The 25264-nt window shown below is 47.1% G+C and overlaps 1 protein-coding gene across 1 annotated transcript in view; it reads left to right on the plus strand.

Annotated features, from left to right (window-relative positions):
- Nucleotides 1-25264, plus strand: part of LOC116373007 (glutamate receptor ionotropic, NMDA 2A-like) — a gene marked incomplete at its 3' end in the record, with an annotated part of 191890 nt that overhangs the window by 89626 nt on the left and 77000 nt on the right. The window contains 3 exon segments of the mRNA XM_031821629.1: nt 22353-22481; nt 22838-23010; nt 24425-24721. Of these exon segments, the coding sequence (XP_031677489.1) occupies nt 22353-22481; nt 22838-23010; nt 24425-24721 (599 nt within the window).

Consider the following 25264-nt stretch of genomic DNA (forward strand, 5'->3'; position numbering starts at 1 on the left):
GGTGGAAGGAGTCAAATTAGAGCCTCATTCTCTCTGATGCACCGACTTATCATAGACTTCAAACCCCCCCACACATACACACACACACACACACACACACACACACACGCGCGCGCACACACGCGCACACACACACACACACTTATGCTAAAATGTTTATTCTATTCTACTGAGTTGTTTCCTTTATGTTGATATTCTGATCTTTCATTATGTCTCATTGTCCAGAAGGAACTAGCAGTCAGCATTTCATTGGATGGTGTTGGTTACTAATAACACACACACACACACACACACACGCACTAACACACACGCGCACTAACACACACACGCACTAACACACACACACACACACACACATGCACACGCACACACACACGCACTAACACACGCGCGCACTAACACACACATGCACACACACACACACACACACACACAGATAGATAGATAGAACCACACACACACACATAGAACCACACACACACACACTGTGCCAGAGATAAGGACATGTGGTGTCAAACCCTCTCTCACCATCAGAAGGAGGAGAAGAGGGCCGTATATCTGGCAGGATTAGTGGAGTGTGTGAAGGAGCTCGTTGCTCCACGTCTGTCTGTCAGAGCCCTGACAGGCCCTTCAGTCTGGACAGCTGGTGAAGAGCTGCTGTCTGTAATCTGCTCTAAACAGCTGCTGTGGTAACTTTTCAGCCTTAAAACACACTGAGACGCGCATTGACGCTACGCTAGGCTAGGCTACGTTACACACTAACCCATAGAATAAAAACAAATAGCTGTACTGACGCTACGCTAGGCTACGTTACACACTAACCCATAGAATAAAAACAAATAGCAGTACTGACGCTAGGCTAGGCTACGTTACACACTAACCCATAGAATAAAAACAAATAGCAGTACTGACGCTAGGCTAGGCTAGGCTACGTTACACACTAACCCATAGAATAAAAACAAATAGCAGTACTGACGCTAGGCTAGGCTACGTTACACACTAACCCATAGAATAAAAAAAAATAGCAGTACTGACGCTAGGCTAGGCTAGGCTACGTTACACACTAACCCATAGAATAAAAACAAATAGCAGTACTGACGCTAGGCTAGGCTAGGCTACGTTACACACTAACCCATAGAATAAAAACAAATAGCAGTACTGACGCTATGCTAGGCTAGGCTAGGCAAGTCTGTGTTAGCGGTGGGAGGCCATGGACTACCCTCAGGCTACAGGCTATTCGCTAGGCTACACTAGGCTAGTTTGGTTAGCGGTGGGAGGCCATGGACTTCCCTCAGGCTACAGGCTATTCGCTAGGCTACACTAGGCTAGTCTGTGTTAGCGGTGGGAGGCCATGGACTTCCCTCAGGCTACAGGCTATTCGCTAGGCTACACTAGGCTGAGGGTAGTCCATGGCCTCCCACCGCTAACCAAACTAGCCTAGTGTAGCCTAGCGAATAGCCTGTAGCCTGAGGGAAGTCCATGGCCTACCACAGGCTATTCGCTAGGCTACACTCAGCCTACCAGAAGGCAAAAGGCCTCCTGCAGGGACAGGTGCTGGGATTAAATATATATATATATATATATAGGATAAAACACATTAATACAAGAGAGAGACTATAACACTACATAAAGAGTTTCCTAAGGCAACAACATGAGAAAAACAGCATGGTATCAACACAACATGACAACAACATGGTAGCAACACAACATGACAACAACACAACATGACAACAACATGGTATCAACACAACATGACAACAACACAACATGACAACAACATGGTAGCAGCTCAACATGACAACAACATGGTATCAACACAACATGACAACAACATGGTATCAACACAACATGACAACAACATGGTAGCAACACAACATGACAACAACATGGTATCAACACAACATGACAACAACATGGTAGCAACACAACATGACAACAACATGGTAGCAACACAACATGACAACAACACAACATGACAACAACATGGTAGCAGCTCAACATGACAACAACACAACATGACAACAACATGGTAGCAGCTCAACATGACAACAACATGGTAGCAACACAACATGACAACAACACAACATGACAACAGCATGGTATCAACACAACATGACAACAACATGGTAGCAACACAACATGACAACAACACAACATGACAACAACATGGTAGCAGCTCAACATGACAACAACATGGTAGCAACACAACATGACAACAACATGGTAACAACACAACATGACAACAACATGGTATCAACACAACATGACAACAACATGGTAGCAACACAACATGACAACAACACAACATGACAACAACATGGTAGCAGCTCAACATGACAACAACATGGTTAGCAACACAACATGACAACAACATGGTATCAACACAACATGACAACAGCATGGTATCAACACAACATGCCAACAACATGGTATCAACACAACATGACAACAGCATGGTATCAACACAACATGACAACAACATGGTATCAACACAACATGACAACAACATGGTAGCAACACAACATGACAACAACATGGTATCAACACAACATGACAACAGTATGGTATCAACACAACATGACAACAACATGGTATCAACACAACATGACAACAGCATGGTATCAACACAACATGACAACAACATGGTAGCAACACAACATGACAACAACATGGTATCAACACAACATAGCAGCAGCACAACATGCACAGACAACAGCACAAAGGGCAAGAAGGTTGAGACAACAATATGTCACGCAAATCAGCCACAACTGTCAGTATGAGTGTCCATGATTGAGTCTTTGAACGAAGACATTGAGATAAAACTGCCCAGTTTGAGTGTTTTTTGCACCTCGCTCCAGTCGCAGCGAACTGAAATGACGAGCGACCCAGGGATATGTGTGCTTTGGGGACATTTAACAGAATGTGACTGGCAGAACGGGTGTTGTATGTGGAGGATGAGGGCTGCAGTAGATATCTCAGATAGGGGGGAATGAGGCCTAAGAGGGTTGAATAAATAAGCATCAACCAGGGGCTCTTGCGACGGGTATACAGAGATGACCAGTTTACAGAGGAGTATAGAGTACAGTGATATGTCCTACAAGGAGCATTGGTGGCAAATCTGATGGCCGCATGGTAAAGAACAACTAGCCACTCGAGAGCACCCTTACCTACCGATCTATAAATTACGTCTCCGTAGTCTAGCGTAGATAGGATGGTCATCTGAATCACAGTTTGGCAGCTGGGGTAAAGAGAGGAAACCAAGTCTAGATGTAACCTTAGCCTGGAGTTTTGATGTGCTGAGAGATGGACAGTCTAGCCATACTCCCAAGTAATTGTATGAGGTGACTACCTCAAGCTCTAAACCCTCAGAGGTAGTAATCACACCGGTGGGGGAGAGGGGCATTCTTCTACCAAACCACATGACCTTTGTTTTGGAGGTGTTCAGAACAAGGTTTAGGGCAGAGAAAGCTTGTTGGACACTAAGAAAGCTTTGTTGTAGAGCATTTAACACAAAATCCAGGGAGGGGCCAGCTGAGTATAAGACTGTATCATCTGCATATAAATGGATGAGAGCTTCCTAATGCCTGAGCTATGTTGTTGATGTAAGTTGAGAAGAGCGTGGGGCCTAGGATTGAGCCTTGGGGTACTCCCTTGGTGACAGGCAGTGGCTGACACAGCAGATGTTCTGACTTTATACACTGCACTCTATGAGAGAGGTAGTTAGCAAACCAGGCCAAACATCCTTCAGAGACACCAACCGAGCGATTTACCAAATGGAATTCTTGAGGTGGAGTAACTCTGACAGATCACGGCTGAACCTGTTTTTAATTCTCATGTTCTTTATGGGAACGTGTTTGTTAACAATACCACTAAACATATAAAAAGAAGGTCCAAGCGTCTTCGTCAGAAGAGGGGATCAAGCTGATTCTATACCATTTTACAGAGGCCAGGTCATGAAGCTCATTCGTTTTTTTAGCGTCTATGACAAGTCAGGAGGTCGTTTCACTGAGCAGCCAGTACGAACACAGACTATAAAACAGTGATCACAAAGGTCATTACAGAAAACACCAGACGGATAGCTATTTGTGAGGATAACATCGAGGAGAGTAGCCTTTTCTGTGTGTTTGGAGTCATACCTTGTGGGATTGGTAATAATCTGAGAAAGATTTAGGGAGTCCCATTGCTTTAGGACTTGGTCAGGTGGTTTAAGCATGTCCCAGTTTAGGTCACCTAGCAGGACAAATTCAGACGCAGTGTAAGGGGTCAAGAGAGGACATTTAGGGTACAGGCTGGTGCTGATGGTGGACGATAACACCCAGCAACAGTCAACAAAGGACACATTCAGACGCAGTGTAAGGGGCCAGGAGAGAGCTTAGGGCAGGTAGGGTACAGGCTGGTGCTGATGGTGGACGATAACACCCAGCAACAGTCAGCAAAGAGTTATTTGAAAGTTGAATGCGTAAAACCAGCAAATCAAATTGTTTGGGGACAGACTTGGTGGAGACAGCCGAGCACTGAAGGTGATCCTTGGTAAAGATTGCCACCCCACCACCTTCGGAAGATCTGTCTTGCCGAGAAAGGTTATAACCAGAAAGGTTAACATCAGTATTCAAAGCACTCTTCCTTAACCACGTCTCAGTAATGACCGACACATCTGGATTGGAGCTGTGAACCCACACTTTCAATTGATCCATTTTAGGTAATAAGCTTCTGGTGTTAACGTGCAGAAAACAAGATCATATTGTACAGCAATTTTATCAGGTAATGTGAATACAAAGCTGGCGAGAGGTCGTTAGAATAGGATGGGAGGCCAAGAGTCCGTGTAACCAGTAGAGAGTCAGAGTCCCAAGTGTGGGAACAAACATGGACTGTCCCACGGTCGGGTAAACAAGCAGGAGTCCCCAGTGTGGGAACAAACATGGACTGTCCCACGGTCGGGTAAACAAGCAGGAGTCCCCAGTGTGGGAACAAACATGGACTGTCCCACGGTCGGGTAAACAAGCAGGAGTCCCCAGTGTGGGAACAAACATGGACTGTCCCACGGTTGGGTAAACAAGCAGGAGTCCCCAGTGTGGGAACAAACATGGACTGTCCCACGGTCGGGTAAACAAGCAGGAGTCCCCAGTGTGGGAACAAACATGGACTGTCCCACGGTTGGGTGGCCATTGTTCAGAATCACTCACTTCAACAGTGCGTGTGTGCTGGAAGGCGAGTGAAAGCTCGGGAGAGAGGGGGGAGTGTGGTGGGGGTCCCTATACCAGACGGGGAGAGAGGGGGGAGTGTGGTGGGGGTCCCTATACCAGACGGGGAGAGAGGAGAGAGTGTGGTGGGGGTCCCTGTACCAGACAGGGAGAGACAGGCCAGGGAGAGAGGGGGGAGTGTGGTGGGGGTCCCTGTACCAGACAGGGAGAGACAGGCCAGGGAGAGAGGGGGGAGTGTGGTGGGGGTCCCTGTACCAGACAGGGAGAGAGGGGGGAGTGTGGTGGGGGTCCCTGTACCAGACAGGGAGAGAGGGGGGAGTGTGGTGGGGGTCCCTGTACCAGACAGGGAGAGACAGGCCAGGGAGAGAGGGGGGAGTGTGGTGGGGGTCCCTATACCAGACAGGGAGAGAGGGGGGAGTGTGGTGGGGGTCCCTGTACCAGACAGGGAGAGAGGGGGAATGTGGTGGGGGTCCCTGTACCAGACAGGGGGAGAGGGGGAGTGTGGTGGGGGTCCCTGTATCAGACAGGGAGAGAGGGGGGAGTGTGGTGGGGGTCCCTGTACCAGACAGGGAGAGAGGGGGGAGTGTGGTGGGGGTCCCTGTACCAGACAGGGAGAGAGGGGGGAGTGTGGTGGGGGTCCCTGTACCAGACAGGGAGAGAGGGGGAATGTGGTGGGGGTCCCTGTACCAGACAGGGGGAGAGGGGGGAGTGTGGTGGGGTCCCTGTACCAGACAGGGAGAGAGGGGGGAGTGTGGTGGGGGTCCCTGTACCAGACAGGGAGAGAGGGGGGAGTGTGGTGGGGGTCCCTGTACCAGACAGGGAGAGACAGGCCAGGGAGAGAGGGGGGAGTGTGGTGGGGGTCCCTGTACCAGACAGGGAGAGAGGGGGGAGTGTGGTGGGGGGTCCCTGTACCAGACAGGGAGAGACAGGCCAGGAAGAGAGGGGGGAGTGTGGTGGGGGTACCTGTACCAGACAGGGGGAGACAGGCCAGGGAGAGAGGGGGGAGTGTGGTGGGGGTCCCTGTACCAGACAGGGAGAGAGGGGGGAGTGTGGTGGGGGTCCCTGTCTGGTGCAGGGTAGCCTAGTGGTTAGAGTGTAGGGACGGCAGGGTAGACTAGTGGTTAGAGTGTAGGGACGGCAGGGTAGCCTAGTGGTTAGAGTGTAGGGACGGCAGGGTAGCCTAGTGGTTAGAGTGTAGGAACGGCAGGGTAGCCTAGTGGTTAGAGTGTAGGGACGGCAGGGTAGCCTAGTGGTTAGAGTGTAGGGACGGCAGGGTAGCCTAGTGGTTAGAGTGTAGGGACGGCAGGGTAGCCTAGTGGTTAGAGTGTAGGGACGGCAGGGTAGCCTAGTGGTTAGAGTGTAGGGACGGCAGGGTAGCCTACTGGTTAGAGTGTAGGGACGGCAGGGTAGCCTAGTGGTTAGAGTGTAGGGACGGCAGGGTAGCCTACTGGTTAGAGTGTAGGGACGGCAGGGTAGCCTACTGGTTAGAGTGTAGGGACGGCAGGGTAGCCTAGTGGTTAGAGTGTAGGGACGGCAGGGTAGCCTAGTGGTTAGTGTGTAGGGATGGCAGGGTAGCCTAGTGGTTAGAGTGTAGGGACGGCAGGGTAGCCTAGTGGTTAGAGTGTAGGGACGGCAGGGTAGCCTAGTGGTTAGAGTGTAGGGACGGCAGGGTAGCCTAGTGGTTAGAGTGTAGGGACGGCAGGGTAGCCTACTGGTTAGAGTGTAGGGACGGCAGGGTAGCCTACTGGTTAGAGTGTAGGGACGGCAGGGTAGCCTAGTGGTTAGAGTGTAGGGACGGCAGGGTAGCCTAGTGGTTAGAGTGTAGGGACGGCAGGGTAGCCTACTGGTTAGAGTGTAGGGACGGCAGGGTAGCCTACTGGTTAGAGTGTAGGGACGGCAGGGTAGCCTACTGGTTAGAGTGTAGGGACGGCAGGGTAGCCTACTGGTTAGAGTGTAGGGACGGCAGGGTAGCCTACTGGTTAGAGTGTAGGGACGGCAGGGTAGCCTAGTGGTTAGAGTGTAGGGACGGCAGGGTAGCCTAGTGGTTAGTGTGTAGGGACGGCAGGGTAGCCTAGTGGTTAGAGTGTAGGGACGGCAGGGTAGCCTAGTGGTTAGAGTGTAGGGACGGCAGGGTAGCCTAGTGGTTAGAGTGTAGGGACGGCAGGGTAGCCTAGTGGTTAGAGTGTAGGGACGGCAGGGTAGCCTACTGGTTAGAGTGTAGGGACGGCAGGGTAGCCTAGTGGTTAGAGTGTAGGGACGGCAGGGTAGCCTAGTGGTTAGAGTGTAGGGACGGCAGGGTAGCCTAGTGGTTAGAGTGTAGGAACGGCAGGGTAGCCTAGTGGTTAGAGTGTAGGGATGGCAGGGTAGCCTACTGGTTAGAGTGTAGGGACGGCAGGGTAGCCTAGTGGTTAGAGTGTAGGGACGGCAGGGTAGCCTAGTGGTTAGAGTGTAGGGACGGCAGGGTAGCCTACTGGTTAGAGTGTAGGGACGGCAGGGTAGCCTACTGGTTAGAGTGTAGGGACGGCAGGGTAGCCTAGTGGTTAGAGTGTAGGGACGGCAGGGTAGCCTAGTGGTTAGAGTGTAGGGACGGCAGGGTAGCCTACTGGTTAGAGTGTAGGGACGGCAGGGTAGCCTACTGGTTAGAGTGTAGGGACGGCAGGGTAGCCTACTGGTTAGAGTGTAGGGACGGCAGGGTAGCCTACTGGTTAGAGTGTAGGGACGGCAGGGTAGCCTACTGGTTAGAGTGTAGGGACGGCAGGGTAGCCTAGTGGTTAGAGTGTAGGGACGGCAGGGTAGCCTACTGGTTAGAGTGTAGGGACGGCAGGGTAGCCTACTGGTTAGAGTGTAGGGACGGCAGGGTAGCCTAGTGGTTAGAGTGTTGGACTAGTAACTGGAAGGTTGTGAGTTCAAACCCCCGAGCTGACAAGGTACAAATCTGTCGTTCTGCCCCCTGAACAGGCAGTTAACCCCACTGTTCCCAGGACGTCATTAAAAATAATAATTATTATTATATTATTATTATTATTATTAAATATTATTAATTTTTTTAAATTATTATTTTTAGACACAATTTGGTGTTGGAATGTTATTTCCAGTTTCCACTTTCTTCTGCAGGTTCGACGTTTTTTTTCTTTTCTTTTCTTGATAGTCCTTGATCGTAAAAGTCCGTTCAGGTAATTTCGTTCAAAATTAAGGTTTTAAATTACGGAATTATGAATTGGAATAAAAGGAGTTTGATGTTGAGGTTTAGTATCCTGTATGAGTCCTTGCAGAATATATATATATATATATTGTTGCAGATGAACTCAGGAGCCCATGAGCTCTCTGTGTCTATTCACTCTGTCTGTCATCGTGAAGTGTATATATATATATATAATTGATGGATGTCAGTCTCGGGGGCTGTGTATGTTAAATGCTAAATGGAAGTCTACAGAACATTAGCCATGGAACTTTTAGATCTATAGTTGGGAGACTCAGAAGATGTACAGTCTGATCTACCCTATACTATGCTATCTCTTTTATGGGTCTGTTAAATATTATAGGAGACATCTCTTGTCAACGTTTGGGACTATAGTTTGACTCGACACTATGCTAGGTCTTTTTATAGTCTGTTAAATATTATAGAAGACCTCTCTGTCACCATTGGGACTATAGTTTGACTCTACAACGATGTAAAACTACAAGTCTGTCAGTCTGGGGGTTTTGGGACTGTGTTTTCTTCTCCTTCACACTCTGTCTTCTGTCTTGTTAGCTTTAGTCTGTTAAATATTCTAGAAGACCTTTTCTGTGAGCCTTGGGAATTAGCGTTATGCTAAAGATAGTCAAGGAAAGGCTATAGGCAGTTAGCATTATGCTAAAGATAGTCAGGGTGAGGCTATAGGCAGTTAGCATTATGCTAAAGATAGTCAGGGTGATGCTATAGGCAGTTAGTGTTAGCTAAAGCTAGTCAGGGTGAGGCTTTAGGCAGTTAGCATTATGCTAAAGGTAGTCAGGGTGAGTCTATAGGCAGTTAGCATTATGCTAAAGGTAGTCAGGGTGAGTCAATAGGCAGTAAGCATTATGCTAAAGCTAGTCAGTGTAAGCCAATAGGGAGTCTAGTTCTCTCCTCACTTTCACATTTTATTAATTGGCGTTCTGTCAGGTGTGTGTGTGTGACGGGAGTGTGTGTGCTACTGCTAAAATGATATTATTAATTGGATAGCTACCTCATGTGTGTAGTCTCCAGGGTATATATACTTTTAGTTAAAAATAACATGCATTTAACCTTATTTAACTAGTCAGTTAAGAACAAATGGTTATTTACAATGACGGCCTCCCTGGGAACTGTGGGTTAACTGCCTGTTTACCAATGACGGCCTCCCTGGGAACTGTGGGTTAACTGCCTGTTTACCAATGACGGCCTCCCTGGGAACAGTGGGTTAACTGCCTGTTTACCAATGACGGCCTCCCTGGGAACAGTGGGTTAACTGCCTGTTTACCAATGACGGCCTCCCTGGGAACAGTGGGTTAACTGCCTGTTTACCAATGACGGCCTCCCTGGGAACTGTGGGTTAACTGCCTGTTTACCAATGACGGCCTCCCTGGGAACAGTGGGTTAACTGCCTGTTTACCAATGACGGCCTCCCTGGGAACAGTGGGTTAACTGCCTGTTTACCAATGACGGCCTACCTGGGAACAGTGGGTTAACTGCCTGTTTACCAATGACGGCCTCCCTGGGAACAGTGGGTTAACTGCCTGTTTACCAATGACGGCCTCCCTGGGAACAGTTGGTTAACTGCCTGTTTACCAATGACGGCCTCCCTGGGAACAGTGGGTTAACTGCCTGTTTACCAATGACGGCCTCCCTGGGAACAGTGGATTAACTGCCTGTTTACCAATGACGGCCTCCCTGGGAACAGTGGGTTAACTGCCTGTTTACCAATGACGGCCTCCCTGGGAACAGTGGGTTAACTGCCTGTTTACCAATGACGGCCTCCCTGGGAACAGTGGGTTAACTGCCTGTTTACCAATGACGGCCTCCCTGGGAACAGTGGGTTAACTGCCTGTTTACCAATGACGGCCTCCCTGGGAACAGTGGGTTAACTGCCTGTTTACCAATGACGGCCTCCCTGGGAACAGTGGGTTAACTGCATGTTTACCAATGACGACCTCCCTGGGAACAGTGGGTTAACTGCCTGTTTACCAATGACGGCCTCCCTGGGAACAGTGGGTTAACTGCCTGTTTACCAATGACGGCCTCCCTGGGAACAGTGGGTTAACTGCCTGTTTACCAATGACGGCCTCCCTGGGAACAGTGGGTTAACTGCCTGTTTACCAATGACGGCCTCCCTGGGAACAGTGGGTTAACTGCCTGTTTACCAATGACGGCCTCCCTGGGAACTGTGGGTTAACTGCCTGTTTACCAATGACGGCCTCCCTGGGAACAGTGGGTTAACTGCCTGTTTACCAATGACGGCCTCCCTGGGAACAGTGGGTTAACTGCCTGTTTACCAATGACGGCCTCCCTGGGAACAGTGGGTTAACTGCCTGTTTACCAATGACGGCCTCCCTGGGAACAGTGGGTTAACTGCCTGTTTACCAATGACGGCCTCCCTGGGAACTGTGGGTTAACTGCCTGTTTACCAATGACGGCCTCCCTGGGAACAGTGGGTTAACTGCCTGTTTACCAATGACGGCCTCCCTGGGAACAGTGGGTTAACTGCCTGTTTACCAATGACGGCCTCCCTGGGAACAGTGGGTTAACTGCCTGTTTACCAATGACGGCCTCCCTGGGAACAGTGGGTTAACTGCCTGTTTACCAATGACGGCCTCCCTGGGAACAGTGGGTTAACTGCCTGTTTACCAAAATATATATAGGACAGAACACACATCACAACAAGTGAGACACCAAAACACTACATAAAGAGAGATCTAAGACAGCATGGCAGCAACACATGACAACAACATGGTAGAAACTCAACATGACAACAACATGGTAGCAACTCAACATGACAACAACATGGTAGCAGCACAACATGACAACAACATGGTAGCAACACAACATGACAACAACATGGTAGCATCACAACATGACAACAACATGGTAGCATCACAACATGAGGACAACATGGTAGAAACACAACATGACAACAACATGGTAGCAACACAACATGACAACAACATGGTAGCATCAGAACATGAGGACAACATGGTAGCAACACAACATGACAACATGGTAGAAACACATGACAACAACATGGTAGCAGCACAACATGACAACAACATGGTATCAACACAACATGACAACAACATGGTAGCAACACAACATGACAACATGGTAGAAACACATGACAACAACATGGTAGCAGCACAACATGACAACAACATGGTATCAACACAACATGACAACAACATGGTATCAACACAACATGACAACAACATGGTAGCAACACAATATGACAACAACATGGTAGCATCACAACATGAGGACAACATGGTAGCAACACAACATGACAACATGGTAGAAACACATGACAACAACATGGTAGCAACTCAACATGACAACAACATGGTAGCAACACAACATGACAACATGGTAGAAACACATGACAACACCATGGCAGCAACTCATGACAACAACATGGTAGCAACTCAACATGACAACAACATGGTAGCAACACAACATGGCAACAACATGGTAGCAACTCAACATGACAACAACATGGTAGCAACACAACATGACAGCAACACATGACAACAACATGGTAGCACCACAACATGACAACAACATGGTATCAACACAACATGACAACAACATGGTAGCAACACAACATGACAACAACATGGTATCAACACAACATGACAACAACATGGTAGCAACTCAACATGACAACAACATGGTAGCAACTCAACATGACAACAACACATGACAACAACATGGTAGAAACTCAACATGACAACAACATGGTAGCAACTCAACATGACAACAACACATGACAACAACATGGTAGCAACACATGACAACAACATGGTAGCAACACAACATGACAGCAACACATGACAACAACATGGTAGCAACACAACATGACAACAACATGGTAGTAACACAACATGACAACAACATGGTAGCAACTCAACATGACAGCAACACATGACAACAACATGGTAGCAACTCAACATGACAGCAACACACGACAACAACATGGTAGCAACACAACATGATAACACCATGCCAGCAACACAACATGACAACAACATGGCAGCAACACAACATGACAACAACATGGTAGCAACACAACATAACAACAACATGGTAACAACACAACATAGCAGCAGCACAACATGGTAGCAGCACAACATGGTACAAACATTATTGGGCACAGACAACAGCACAAAGGGCAAGAAGGTTGAGAGAACAATACATCACACAAAGCAACCACAACTGTCAGTAAGAGTGTCCATGATTGAGTCTTTGAACGAAGAGATGGAGATAAAACTGTCCGGTTTGAGTGTTTGTTGCAGCTCGTTCCAGCTGCAGTGAACTGAAAAGACGAGCGACCCAGGGATATGTGTGCTTTGAGGACCTTTAACAGAATGTGACTGGCACAATAATTGATGGATTAAGTATTAAGTAAGCTCATCCTCTAGGTATGTGTGATCTTACGTAGAGCTGTCTGTCTGCTCTGGCAGGGGTTGTGTTGATAAGTTATTAATGATTCATGTTCTTGGAGAGAGTGTGTTTTTGATGAGAAGATGTAGGTCGTTGGTAGTCTCTTCTACTGTCTATAATTGATCCTGCATTAGTACACCTCTCCTCTCCTCTCCTCTCCTCTCCTCTGTGTGTAGGAGTAGTAACGTCAGTAGTATCAATAGGAGTAGTAACATCAGTAGTATCAATGTCTCTACTGTAGATGGAACTGTGTGTAGGAGTAGTAACGTCAGTAGTATCAATAGGAGTAGTAACATCAGTAGTATCAATAGGAGTAGTAACGTCAGTAGTATCAATAGGAGTAGTAACGTCAGTAGTATCAATAGGAGTAGTAACATCAGTAGTGTCAATGTCTCTACTGTAGATGGAACCGTTATGTAGGAGTAGTAACGTCAGTAGTATCAATAGGAGTAGTAACATCAGTAGTATCAATGTCTCTACTGTAGATGGAACTGTGTGTAGGAGTAATAACGTCAGTAGTATCAATAGGAGTACTAACGTCAGTAGTATCAATAGGAGTAGTAACATCAGTAGTGTCAATGTCTCTACTGTAGATGGAACCGTTATGTAGGAGTAGTAACGTCAGTAGTATCAATAGGAGTAGTAACATCAGTAGTATCAATGTCTCTACTGTAGATGGAACTGTGTGTAGGAGTAGTAACGTCAGTAGTATCAATAGGAGTAGTAACGTCAGTAGTATCAATAGGAGTAGTAACATCAGTAGTATCAATGTCTCTACTGTAGATGGAACTGTGTGTAGGAGTAGTAACGTCAGTAGTATCAATAGGAGTAGTAACATCAGTAGTATCAATAGGAGTAGTAACATCAGTAGTATCAATAGGAGTAGTAACGTCAGTAGTATCAATAGGAGTAGTAACATCAGTAGTATCAATAGGAGTAGTAACGTCAGTAGTATCAATAGGAGTAGTAACATCAGTAGTATCAATAGGAGTAGTAACGTCAGTAGTATCAATAGGAGTAGTAACATCAGTAGTATCAATAGGAGTAGTAACGTCAGTAGTATCAGTGTCTCTACTGTAGATAGAACCATTGTGTAGGAGTAGTAACGTCAGTAGTATCAATAGGAGTAGTAACATCAGTAGTATCAATAGGAGTAGTAACGTCAGTAGTATCAATGTCTCTACTGCAGATGGAACTGTGTGTAGGAGTAGTAACATCAGTAGTATCAATAGGAGTAGTAACATCAGTAGTATCAATAGGAGTAGTAACAAATCAAATCAAATCAAATCAAATTTATTTATATAGCCCTTCGTACATCAGCTGATATCTCAAAGTGCTGTACAGAAACCCAGCCTAAAACCCCAAACAGCAAGCAATGCAGGTGGAGAAGCACGGTGGCTAGGAAAAACTCCCTAGAAAGGCCAATACCTAGGAAGAAACCTAGAGAGGAACCAGGCTATGTGGGGTGGCCAGTCCTCTTCTGGCTGTGCCGGGTGGAGATTATAACAGAACATGGTCAAGATGTTCAATGTTCATAAATGACCAGCATGGTCGAATAATAATAAGGCAGAACAGTTGAAACTAGAGCAGCAGCACAGTCAGGTGGAAGTTGAAACTGGAGCAGCAGCATGGCCAGGTAGACTGGGGACAGCAAGGAGTCATCATGTCAGGTAGTCCTGGGGCATGGTCCTAGGGCTCAGGTCAGTTGAAACTGGAACAGCAGCATAGCCAGGTGGACTGGGGACAGCAAGGAGTCATCATGTCAGGTAGTCCTGGGGCATGGTCCTAGGGCTCAGGTCCTCCGAGAGAGAGAAAGAAAGAGAGAAGGAGAGAATTAGAGAACGCACACTTAGATTCACACAGGACACCGAATAGGACAGGAGAAGTACTCCAGATATAACAAACTGACCCCAGCCCCCCGACACATAAACTACTGCAGCATAAATACTGGAGGCTGAGACAGGAGGGGTCAGGAGACACTGTGGCCCCATCCGAGGACACCCCCGGACAGGGCCAAACAGGAAGGATATAACCCCACCCACTTTGCCAAAGCACAGCCCCCACACCACTAGAGGGATATCTTCAACCACCAACTTACCATCCTGAGACAAGGCTGAGTATAGCCCACAAAGATCTCCGCCATGGCACAACCCACTGTAACATCAGTAGTATCAATGTCTCTACTGTAGATGGAACTGTGTGTAGGAGTAGTAACATCAGTAGTGTCAATAGGAGTAGTAACATCAGTAGTATCAATAGGAGTAGTAACGTCAGTAGTATCAATAGGAGTAGTAACATCAGTAGTATCAATAGGAGTAGTAACGTCAGTAGTATCAGTAGGAGTAGTAACGTCAGTAGTATCAATAGGAGTAGTAACGTCAGTAGTATCAATAGGAGTAGTAACATCAGTAGTATCAATAGGAGTAGTAACATCAGTAGTATCAATAGGAGTAATAACATCAGTAGTATCAATAGGAGTAGTAACGTCAGTAGTATCAATAGGAGTAATAACGTCAGTAGTATCAATAGGAGTAGTAACATCAGTAGTATCAATAGGAGTAGTAACATCAGTAGTATCAATAGGAGTAGTAACGTCAGTAGTATCAATAGGAGTAGTAACATCAGTAGTATCAGTGTCTCTACTGTAGATGGAACTGTGTGTAGGAGTAGTAATGTCAGTAGTGTCAATACGAGTAGTAACATCAGTAGTATCAATAGGAGTAGTAACATCAGTAGTATCAATAGGAGTAGTAACATCAGTAGTATCAATAGGAGTAGTAACATCAGTAGTATCAATAGGAGTAGTAACATCAGTAGTATCAGTGTCTCTACTGTAGATGGAACTGTGTGTAGGAGTAGTAACGTCAGTAGTATCAATAGGAGTAGTAACATCAGTAGTATCAATAGGAGTAGTAACGTCAGTAGTATCAATAGGAGTAGTAACGTCAGTAGTATCAATAGGAGTAGTAACATCAGTAGTATCAATAGGAGTAGTAACATCAGTAGTATCAATAGGAGTAGTAACATCAGTAGTATCAATAGGAGTAATAACGTCAGTAGTATCAATAGGAGTAGTAACATCAGTAGTATCAATAGGAGTAGTAACATCAGTAGTATCAATAGGAGTAGTAACGTCAGTAGTATCAGTAGGAGTAGTAACGTCAGTAGTATCAATAGGAGTAGTAACGTCAGTAGTATCAATAGGAGTAGTAACATCAGTAGTATCAATAGGAGTAGTAACATCAGTAGTATCAATAGGAGTAATAACATCAGTAGTATCAATAGGAGTAGTAACGTCAGTAGTATCAATAGGAGTAATAACGTCAGTAGTATCAATAGGAGTAGTAACATCAGTAGTATCAATAGGAGTAGTAACATCAGTAGTATCAATAGGAGTAGTAACGTCAGTAGTATCAATAGGAGTAGTAACATCAGTAGTATCAGTGTCTCTACTGTAGATGGAACTGTGTGTAGGAGTAGTAATGTCAGTAGTGTCAATACGAGTAGTAACATCAGTAGTATCAATAGGAGTAGTAACATCAGTAGTATCAATAGGAGTAGTAACATCAGTAGTATCAATAGGAGTAGTAACATCAGTAGTATCAATAGGAGTAGTAACATCAGTAGTATCAGTGTCTCTACTGTAGATGGAACTGTGTGTAGGAGTAGTAACGTCAGTAGTATCAATAGGAGTAGTAACATCAGTAGTATCAATAGGAGTAGTAACGTCAGTAGTATCAATAGGAGTAGTAACGTCAGTAGTATCAATAGGAGTAGTAACATCAGTAGTATCAATAGGAGTAGTAACATCAGTAGTATCAATAGGAGTAGTAACATCAGTAGTATCAATAGGAGTAATAACGTCAGTAGTATCAATAGGAGTAGTAACATCAGTAGTATCAATAGGAGTAGTAACATCAGTAGTATCAATAGGAGTAGTAACGTCAGTAGTATCAATAGGAGTAGTAACGTCAGTAGTATCAGTGTCTCTACTGTAGATGGAACTGTGTGTAGGAGTAGTAATGTCAGTAGTGTCAATAGGAGTAGTAACATCAGTAGTATCAATAGGAGTAGTAACATCAGTAGTATCAATAGGAGTAGTAACATCAGTAGTATCAATAGGAGTAGTAACATCAGTAGTATCAATAGGAGTAGTAACATCAGTAGTATCAGTGTCTCTACTGTAGATGGAACTGTGTGTAGGAGTAGTAATTATATATAGTAGTAGTTATTTGCACAAATAGTTAAAGTACAAAAGGGAAAATAAATCAACATAAATATGGGTTGTATTTGCAGTGGTGTTTGTTCTTCACTGGTTGCCCTTTTCTCGTGGCAACAGGTCACACATCTTGCTGCTGTGATGGCACACTGTGGAATTTCACCCAGTAGATATGGGAGTTTATCAAAATGTGATTTGTTTTGGAATTCTTTGTGGGATTGTGTAATCTGAGGGAAATATGTGTCTCTAATATAGTCACACATTTGGCAGGAGGTTAGGAAGTGCAGCTCAGTTTCCACCTCATTTTGTGGGCAGTGTGCACATAGCCTGTTTTCTCTTGAGAGCCATGTCTGCCTACGGCGGCCTTTCTCAATAGCAAGGCTATGCTCACTGAGTCTGTACATAGTCAAAGCTTTCCTTAATTTTGGGTCAGTCACAGTGGTCAGGTATTCTGCCACTGTGTACTCTCTGTTTAGGGTCAGTCACAGTGGTCAGGTATTCTGCCGCTGTGTACTCTCTGTTTAGGGCCAAATAGCATTCTAGTTTTCTCCGTTTTTTGTTAATTCTTTCCAATATGTAGTAGTAATTATCTTTTTGTTTCTCATGGTTTGGTTGAGTCTAATTGTGTTGCTGTCCTGGGGCTCTGTGGGGTGTGTATGTGTCTGTGAACAGAGCCCCAGGACCAGCTTGCTTAGGGGACTCTTCTCCAGGTTCATCTCTCTGTAGGTGATGGCTTTGTTATGGAAGGTTTGGGAATCGCTTCCTTTTAGGTGGTTGTAGAATTTAACAGTTATTTTCTGGATTTTGATAATTAGTGGATATCGGCCTAATTTTGCTCTGCATGAATTATTTGGTGTTTTACGTTGTACACGGAGGATATTTTAGCATAATTCTGCCCTCTTTCTCCCTTTGTCTCTCTCTGGTTAGGCAAAGAATTATATCGGCAGAGTGAGGTTGTTAAATGAGGCATCATGTTAGTCAGCCTAAAGACAGGAAGCTGGAACCTAATGTGATGTGGGATACAGAGAGAGAGAGAGACGGAGAGACTACTTTTGTATATTATCTACCTCACTTGTTTTGGAAATGTTGACATATGTTTTCCATGCCAATAAAGTCCCTTGAATTGAATTGAGACGAGAGGAGAGAGAGAGATGAGGAGAGATGAACAGAGGTACAGGAAGCTGGAACAAGCATAATGTGATGGGGGATACAGAGAGAGAGAGATGGAGAGAGATGGAGAGAGATGGAGAGAGACAGACAGAGAGAGAGATGGAGAGAGACAGAGAGAGAGAGATGGAGAGAGACAGAGAGAGAGAGATGGAGAGAGACAGACAGAGAGAGAGATGGAGAGAGACAGACAGAGAGAGAGATGGAGAGAGAGACAGAGAGAGAGAGAGAGATGGAGAGAGACAGACAGAGAGAGAGAGAGAGATGGAGAGAGACAGACAGAGAGAGAGATGGAGAGAGACAGACAGAGAGAGAGATGGAGAGAGACAGACAGAGAGAGAGAGATGGAGAGAGACAGACAGAGAGAGAGAGATGGAGAGAGACAGACAGAGAGAGAGATGGAGAGAGAGACAGAGAGAGAGAGATGGAAAGAGACAGACAGAGAGAGAGATGGAGAGAGACAGACAGAGAGAGAGATGGAGAGAGACAGACAGAGAGAGAGAGATGGAGAGAGAGATGGAGAGAGAGAGACAGAGAGAGAGATGGAGAGAGACAGAGAGAGGAGAGAGAGAGAGACAGAGATAGAGATGGAGAGAGACAGAGAGAGAGATGGAGAGAGAGAGAGATGGAGAGAGACAGACAGAGAGAGAGATGGAGAGAGACAGACAGAGAGAGATGGAGAGAGAGAGACAGAGAGAGAGAGATGGAGAGAGACAGAGAGAGAGATGTGAGAGAGAGAGAGATGGAGAGAGAGAGAGGATGGAGAAAGACAGACTGACAGAGAGATGGTGAGTAGAGACCTTGATACTACAGTGCTGATGTTACTACTCCTACACACAGTTCCATCTACAGTAGAGACACTACTGATGTTACACACAACACAGCCTGACCAAAAGAGATAGTGGATAAGATAGAGTGAGAGTGTAGAGAAGGGGGATACAGAGAGGGAGAAAGAGAGAAAGAGGTGGAGAGAGAGAGTGGCAGGGAGAGTGGTGAGAGAGGAGGGAGGGAAGATAGAGAGAGGTGGAGAGGGAGAGAGTGGAGAGAGAGAGTGGCAGGGATAGTGGAGAGAGAGGAGGGAGGGAGAGGGAGATAGAGAGATGTGTAGAGAAAGAGGTGGAGAGAGAGTGGCAGGGAGAGTGGAGAGAGGGGAGAGGGAGATAGAGAGATGTGGAGAGAAAGAGGTGGAGAGAGAGAGTGGGAGAGAGAGGAGGAGGGAGATAGAGAGAGGTGGAGAGGGAGAGAGTGGAGAGAGAGAGTGGCAGGAAGAGTGGAGAGAGAGGAGGGAGGGAGAGGGAGATAGAGAGATGTGGAGAGAAAGAGAGGGAGAGGGAGATAGTGGAGAGAGGAGGGAGGGAGAGGGAGATAGAGAGAGGTGGAGAGGGAGAGAGAGAGTGGCAGGGAGAGTGGAGAGAGAGGAGAGAGGGAGATTCATCTTGTGAAGTACTGTTGCTGCTCTCTCTACCTCCTCTCTCTACCTCCTCTCTCTGCCTCCTCTCTCTACCTCCTCTCTCTACCTCCTCTCTCTACCTCATCTCTCTCTACCTCCTCTCTCTACCTCCTCTCTCCACCTCCTCTCTCTACCACCTCTCTCTACCTCCTCTCTCTAACTCATCTCTCTACCTCCTCTCTCTACCTCCTCTCTCTGCCTCCTCTCTCTACCTCCTCTCTCTACCTCCTCTCTCTACCTCATCTCTCTCTACCTCCTCTCTCTACCTCCTCTCTCTATCTCCTCTCTCCACCTCCTCTCTCTACCACCTCTCTCTACCTCTTCTCTCCAAGCTCCTCTCTCTACCACCTCTCTCTACCTCCTCTCTCTACCACCTCTCTCTACCTCCTCTCTCTACCTCCTCTCTCTACCTCCTCTTTCTGCCTCCTCTCTCTACCTCCTCTCTCTACCTCATCTCTCTCTACCTCATCTCTCTCTACCTCCTCTCTCTACCTCCTCTCTCTACCTCCTCTCTCTACCTCCTCTCTCCACCTCCTCTCTCTACCACCTCTCTCTCTACCTCCTCTCTCTACCACCTCTCTCTACCTCCTCTCTCTACCACCTCTCTCTACCTCCTCTCTCCACCCCCTCTCTCTACCACCTCTCTCTCACCTCCTCTCTCTACCACTCTCTCTACCTCCTCTCTCTACCTCTCCTCTCTCTACCTCCTCTCTCTACCCCTCTCTCTACCTCCTCTCCATATGTAATCACCAGGCCCTCTCTCTACCTCCTCCTCTCTACCTCCTCTCCATATGTAATCACCAGGCCCTCTCTCTACCTCCTCTCTCTATCTCCTCTCTCTACCTCCTCTCTCCATCTGTCATCACCAGGCCCTCTCTCTACCTCCTCTCTCTACCTCATCTCTCTACCTCCTCTCTCTACCTCCTCTCTCTGCCTCCTCTCTCTCTACCTCCTCTCCATCTGTCATCACCAGGCCCTCTCTCTACCTCCCTCTCTCTAACCTCATCTCTCTACCTCCTCTCTCTACCTCCTCTCTCTGCCTCCTCTCTCTCTCTACCTCCTCTCTCTACCTCATCTCTCTCTACCTCCTCTCTCTACCCTCTCTCTCCACCTCCTCTCTCTACCACCTCTCTCTACCTCCTCTCTCTACCTCCTCTCTCTACCTCCTCTCTCTACCTCCTCTCTCTGCCTCCTCTCTCTACCTCCTCTCTCTACCTCCTCTCTCTACCTCATCTCTCTCTACCTCCTCTCTCTACCTCCTCTCTCTACCTCCTCTCTCTACCTCCTCTCTCCACCTCCTCTCTCTACCACCTCTCTCTACCTCTTCTCTCCAGCTCCTCTCTCTACCACCTCTCTCTACCTCCTCTCTCTACCACCTCTCTCTACCTCCTCTCTCTACCTCCTCTCTCTACCTCCTCTTTCTGCCTCCTCTCTCTACCTCCTCTCCCTACCTCATCTCTCTCTACCTCATCTCTCTCTACCTCCTCTCTCTACCTCCTCTCTCTACCTCCTCTCTCTACTCCTCCTCTCCACTCCTCTCTCTACCACCTCTCTCTACCTCCTCTCTCTACCACCTCTCTCTACCTCCTCTCTCTACCACCTCTCTCTACCTCCTCTCTCCACCTCCTCTCTCTAACCACCATCTCTCTCCACCTCCTCTCTCTAACACCTCTCTCTACCTCCTCTCCTCCTCTACCCTCGTCCTCTCTCTACCTCCTCTCTCTACCTCCTCTCTCTACCTCCTCTCCATATGTAATCACCAGGCCCTCTCTCTACCTCCTCTCTCTACCTCCTCTCTCTACCTCCTCTCCATATGTAATCACCAGGCCCTCTCTCTACCTCCTCTCTCTACCTCCTCTCCATATGTAATCACCAGGCCCTCTCTCTACCTCCTCTCTCTATCTCCTCTCTCTACCCTCCTCTCTCCATCTGTCATCACCAGGCCCTCTCTCTACCTCCTCTCTCTACCTCCTCTCTCTACCTCCTCTCTCTGCCTCCTCTCTCTCTCTACCTCCTCTCCATATGTAATCACCAGGCCCTCTCTCTACCTCCTCTCTCCACCTCCTCTCTCTACCTCCTCTCTCCACCTCCTCTCTCTACCTCCTCCTCTCTACCTCCTCTCTCTACCTCCTCTCTCTACCTCCTCCTCTCTCTGCCTCCTCTCTCAACCTCCTCTCTCCACCTCCTCTCTACCTCCTCTCTCTACCTCCTCTCTCCATATGTAATCACCAGGCCCTCTCTCTACCTCCTCTCTCCACCTCCTCTCTCTACCTCCTCTCTCCACCTCCTCTCTCTACCTCCTCTCTCTACCGCCTCTCTCTACCTCCTCTCTCCATCTGTCATCACCAGGCCCTCTCTCTACCTCCTCTCTCTACCTCCTCCTCTCTCTACCTCCTCTCTCTACCTCCTCTCTCTATCTCCTCTCTCTACCTCCTCTCTCTACCTCCTCTCTCTACCTCCTCTCTCTCTACCTCCTCTCTCTACCTCCTCTCTCCATACTCCTCCTCCTGTCTCCTCTCGTTCTACTGATATTAGCTTTCTACTTCTGTGACATGCCTGGTAACAATACCGTCTCCCGCTCTCTCTCCCCCCCCTCCCCTCTCCCCCTCTCCCCCCCTCCCCCCCCCCTCCCCTCTCCTCCTCTCCCTCTCCCCCCTCTCCCCCCAGGATGTGGAGTCTACGTTCTTCCAGTTTGGAGCATCTCTGATGCAGGAGGCGTTACTGATGATGAACATCATGGAGGAATATGACTGGCACATCTTCTCTATAGTCACCTCTAAGTTCCCCGGGTACCAGGTACACACACACACACACATTACAACACACACACATACACACACACACACATTACACGCACACACACATTACACACACACATTACACACACATTACAACACACACACACACACACACACACACATTACAACACACACACACACACACACACATTACAACACACACACACACACACAGACATTACACACACACACACACACACACACACATTACAACACACACACACACGCACACATTATACACACATTACAACACACACACACACACACACACACATTACAACACACACACACACACACATTACACACACACACCCCCACCCCCCACCCCCCAGTAACCGTTGTGTCTGTGTGTAGGAGTTTATAAATGTCCTGCGTGTGACGGTGGACCACAGCTTTGTGCGTTGGGACCTTCAGAGTGTCGTCACGCTGGACGCGGTGGACGGAGACGCCAACTCTAAAGCTCATATCCAGCTGAAGAGGATCCAGAGTCCTGTAATACTGCTGTACTGCTCCAAGGAGGAGGCTAGGTACTAGAGGCTGTTATACTGCTACTAGGAAGAGGCTAGGTACTAGAGGCTGTTATACTGTTATACTGCTACTAGGAAGAGGCTAGGTACTAGAGGCTGTTATACTGCTACTAGGAAGAGGCTAGGTACTAGAGGCTGTTATACTGCTACTAGGAAGAGGCTAGGTACTAGAGGCTGTTATACTGCTACTAGGAAGAGGCTAGGTACTAGAGGCTGTTATACTGCTACTAGGAAGAGGCTAGGTACTAGTGGCTGTTATACTGCTACTAGGAAGAGGCTAGGTACTAGAGGCTGTTATACTGCTACTAGGAAGAGGCTAGGTACTAGTGGCTGTTATACTGCTACTAGGAAGAGGCTAGGTACTAGAGGCTGTTATACTGCTACTAGGAAGAGGCTAGGTACTAGAGGCTGTTATACTGCTGCTAGGAAGAGACTAGGTACTAGAGCCTGTTATACTGCTGCTAGGAAGAGGCTAGGTACTAGAGGCTGTTATACTGCTGCTAGGAAGAGGCTAGGTACTAGAGGCTGTTATACTGCTGCTAGGAAGAGGCTAGGTACTAGAGGCTGTTATACTGCTGTACTGCTTCAAGGAAGAGGCTAGGTACTAGAGGCTGGTTCACCATTTAACTGTGTTGATCCTGGTTCACCATTCAACTGTGTTGAATCTGGTTCACCATTTAACTGTGTTGATCCTGGTTCACCATTTAACTGTGTTGATCCTGGTTCACCATTTAACTGTGTTGATCCTGGTTCACCATTTAACTGTGTTGATCCTGGTTCACCATTTAACTGTGTTGATCCTGGTTCACCATTTAACTGTGTTGATCCCGGTTCACCATTTAACTGTGTTGATCCAGATTCACCATTTAACTGTATTGATCCTGGTTCACCATTTAACTGTGTTGATACTGGTTCACCATTTAACGGTGTTGATCCTGGTTCACCATTTAACTGTGTTGATCCTGGGTCACCATTTAACTGTGTTGATCCTGGTTCACCATTTAACTGTGTTGATCCTGGTTCACCATTTAACTGTGTTGAACCTGATTCACCATTTAACTGTGTTGATCCTGGTTCACCATTTAACTGTGTTGATCCTGGTTCACCATTTAACTGTGTTGATCCTGGTTCACCATTTAACTGTGTTGATCCTGGTTCACCATTGAACGGTGCTGATCCTGGACCGTCAATATATTAGTTCATGAACATAATGGATTTGTGAAGATAGCTCAGTCAGGCCATTTACCATTGTCTACTTAATGGAGTAGCTGCCTCTTAGACACCAGTGATATAGCATCTGGTTCTGGTCTACTTAGTTCATTGATTTCCAATGAAACCTTACAAATCAGGGAGTGGGATGTCTCACTTCATCTTCCTTCTTCGGGATATTATTCTAAATCTGATCCCCCTGCAGGTATATATTGGAAGAGGCCAGGTCTCTGGGTCTGACTGGGTCGGGCTACATCTGGATCGTACCAAGTCTGACCACAGGGAACCCCGACTTCACCCCAGACATCTATCCTCTGGGGATGATCTCTGTGTCCTACAACGAGATGGAGTATCCCCTGGAGAGCCGCCTTAGAGACGGAGTGGGCATCATCGCCACGGCAGCCGTCACCATGCTGAGGGAGAAAGGGGAGGTGCCAGAACCCCAAGGGAACTGCTACAGCCAATCAGAGAAGGGAAAGACTCTGCCCAGCGCCCTGAGAGGGTAAAAGAGGGAGTGGTGTGTGTGTCCTATCAAAATCAAATAACATTTTATTTATCACATAATGCCCCACAATGTCAATACTTTGTAGAAGCACCTTTTGGCGGCAATTACATCTTTGAGTCGTCTTGGGTATGTCTGGATCAGCTTTGAGTCGTCTTGGGTATGTCTGGATCAGCTTTGAGTCGTCTTGGGTATGTCTGGATCAGCGTTGAGTCGTCTTGGGTATGTCTGGATCAGCATTGAGTCGTCTTGGGTATGTCTGGATCAGCGTTGAGTCGTCTTGGGTATGTCTGGATCAGCGTTGAGTCGTCTTGGGTATGTCTGTATTAGCTTTGAGTCGTCTTGGGTACGTCTGGATCAGCTTTGAGTCGTCTTGGGTATGTCTGGATCAGCGTTGAGTCGTCTTGGGTATGTCTGGATCAGCGTTGAGTCGTCTTGGGTATGTCTGGATCAGCGTTGAGTCGTCTTGGGTATGTCTGTATTAGCTTTGAGTCGTCTTGGGTATGTCTGTATCAGCGTTGAATCATCTTGGGTATGTCTGAA

This window comes from Oncorhynchus kisutch, unplaced genomic scaffold (genome assembly GCF_002021735.2).
Source record: "Oncorhynchus kisutch isolate 150728-3 unplaced genomic scaffold, Okis_V2 scaffold4002, whole genome shotgun sequence".
NCBI classification, from domain to species: Eukaryota; Metazoa; Chordata; class Actinopteri; order Salmoniformes; family Salmonidae; genus Oncorhynchus; species Oncorhynchus kisutch.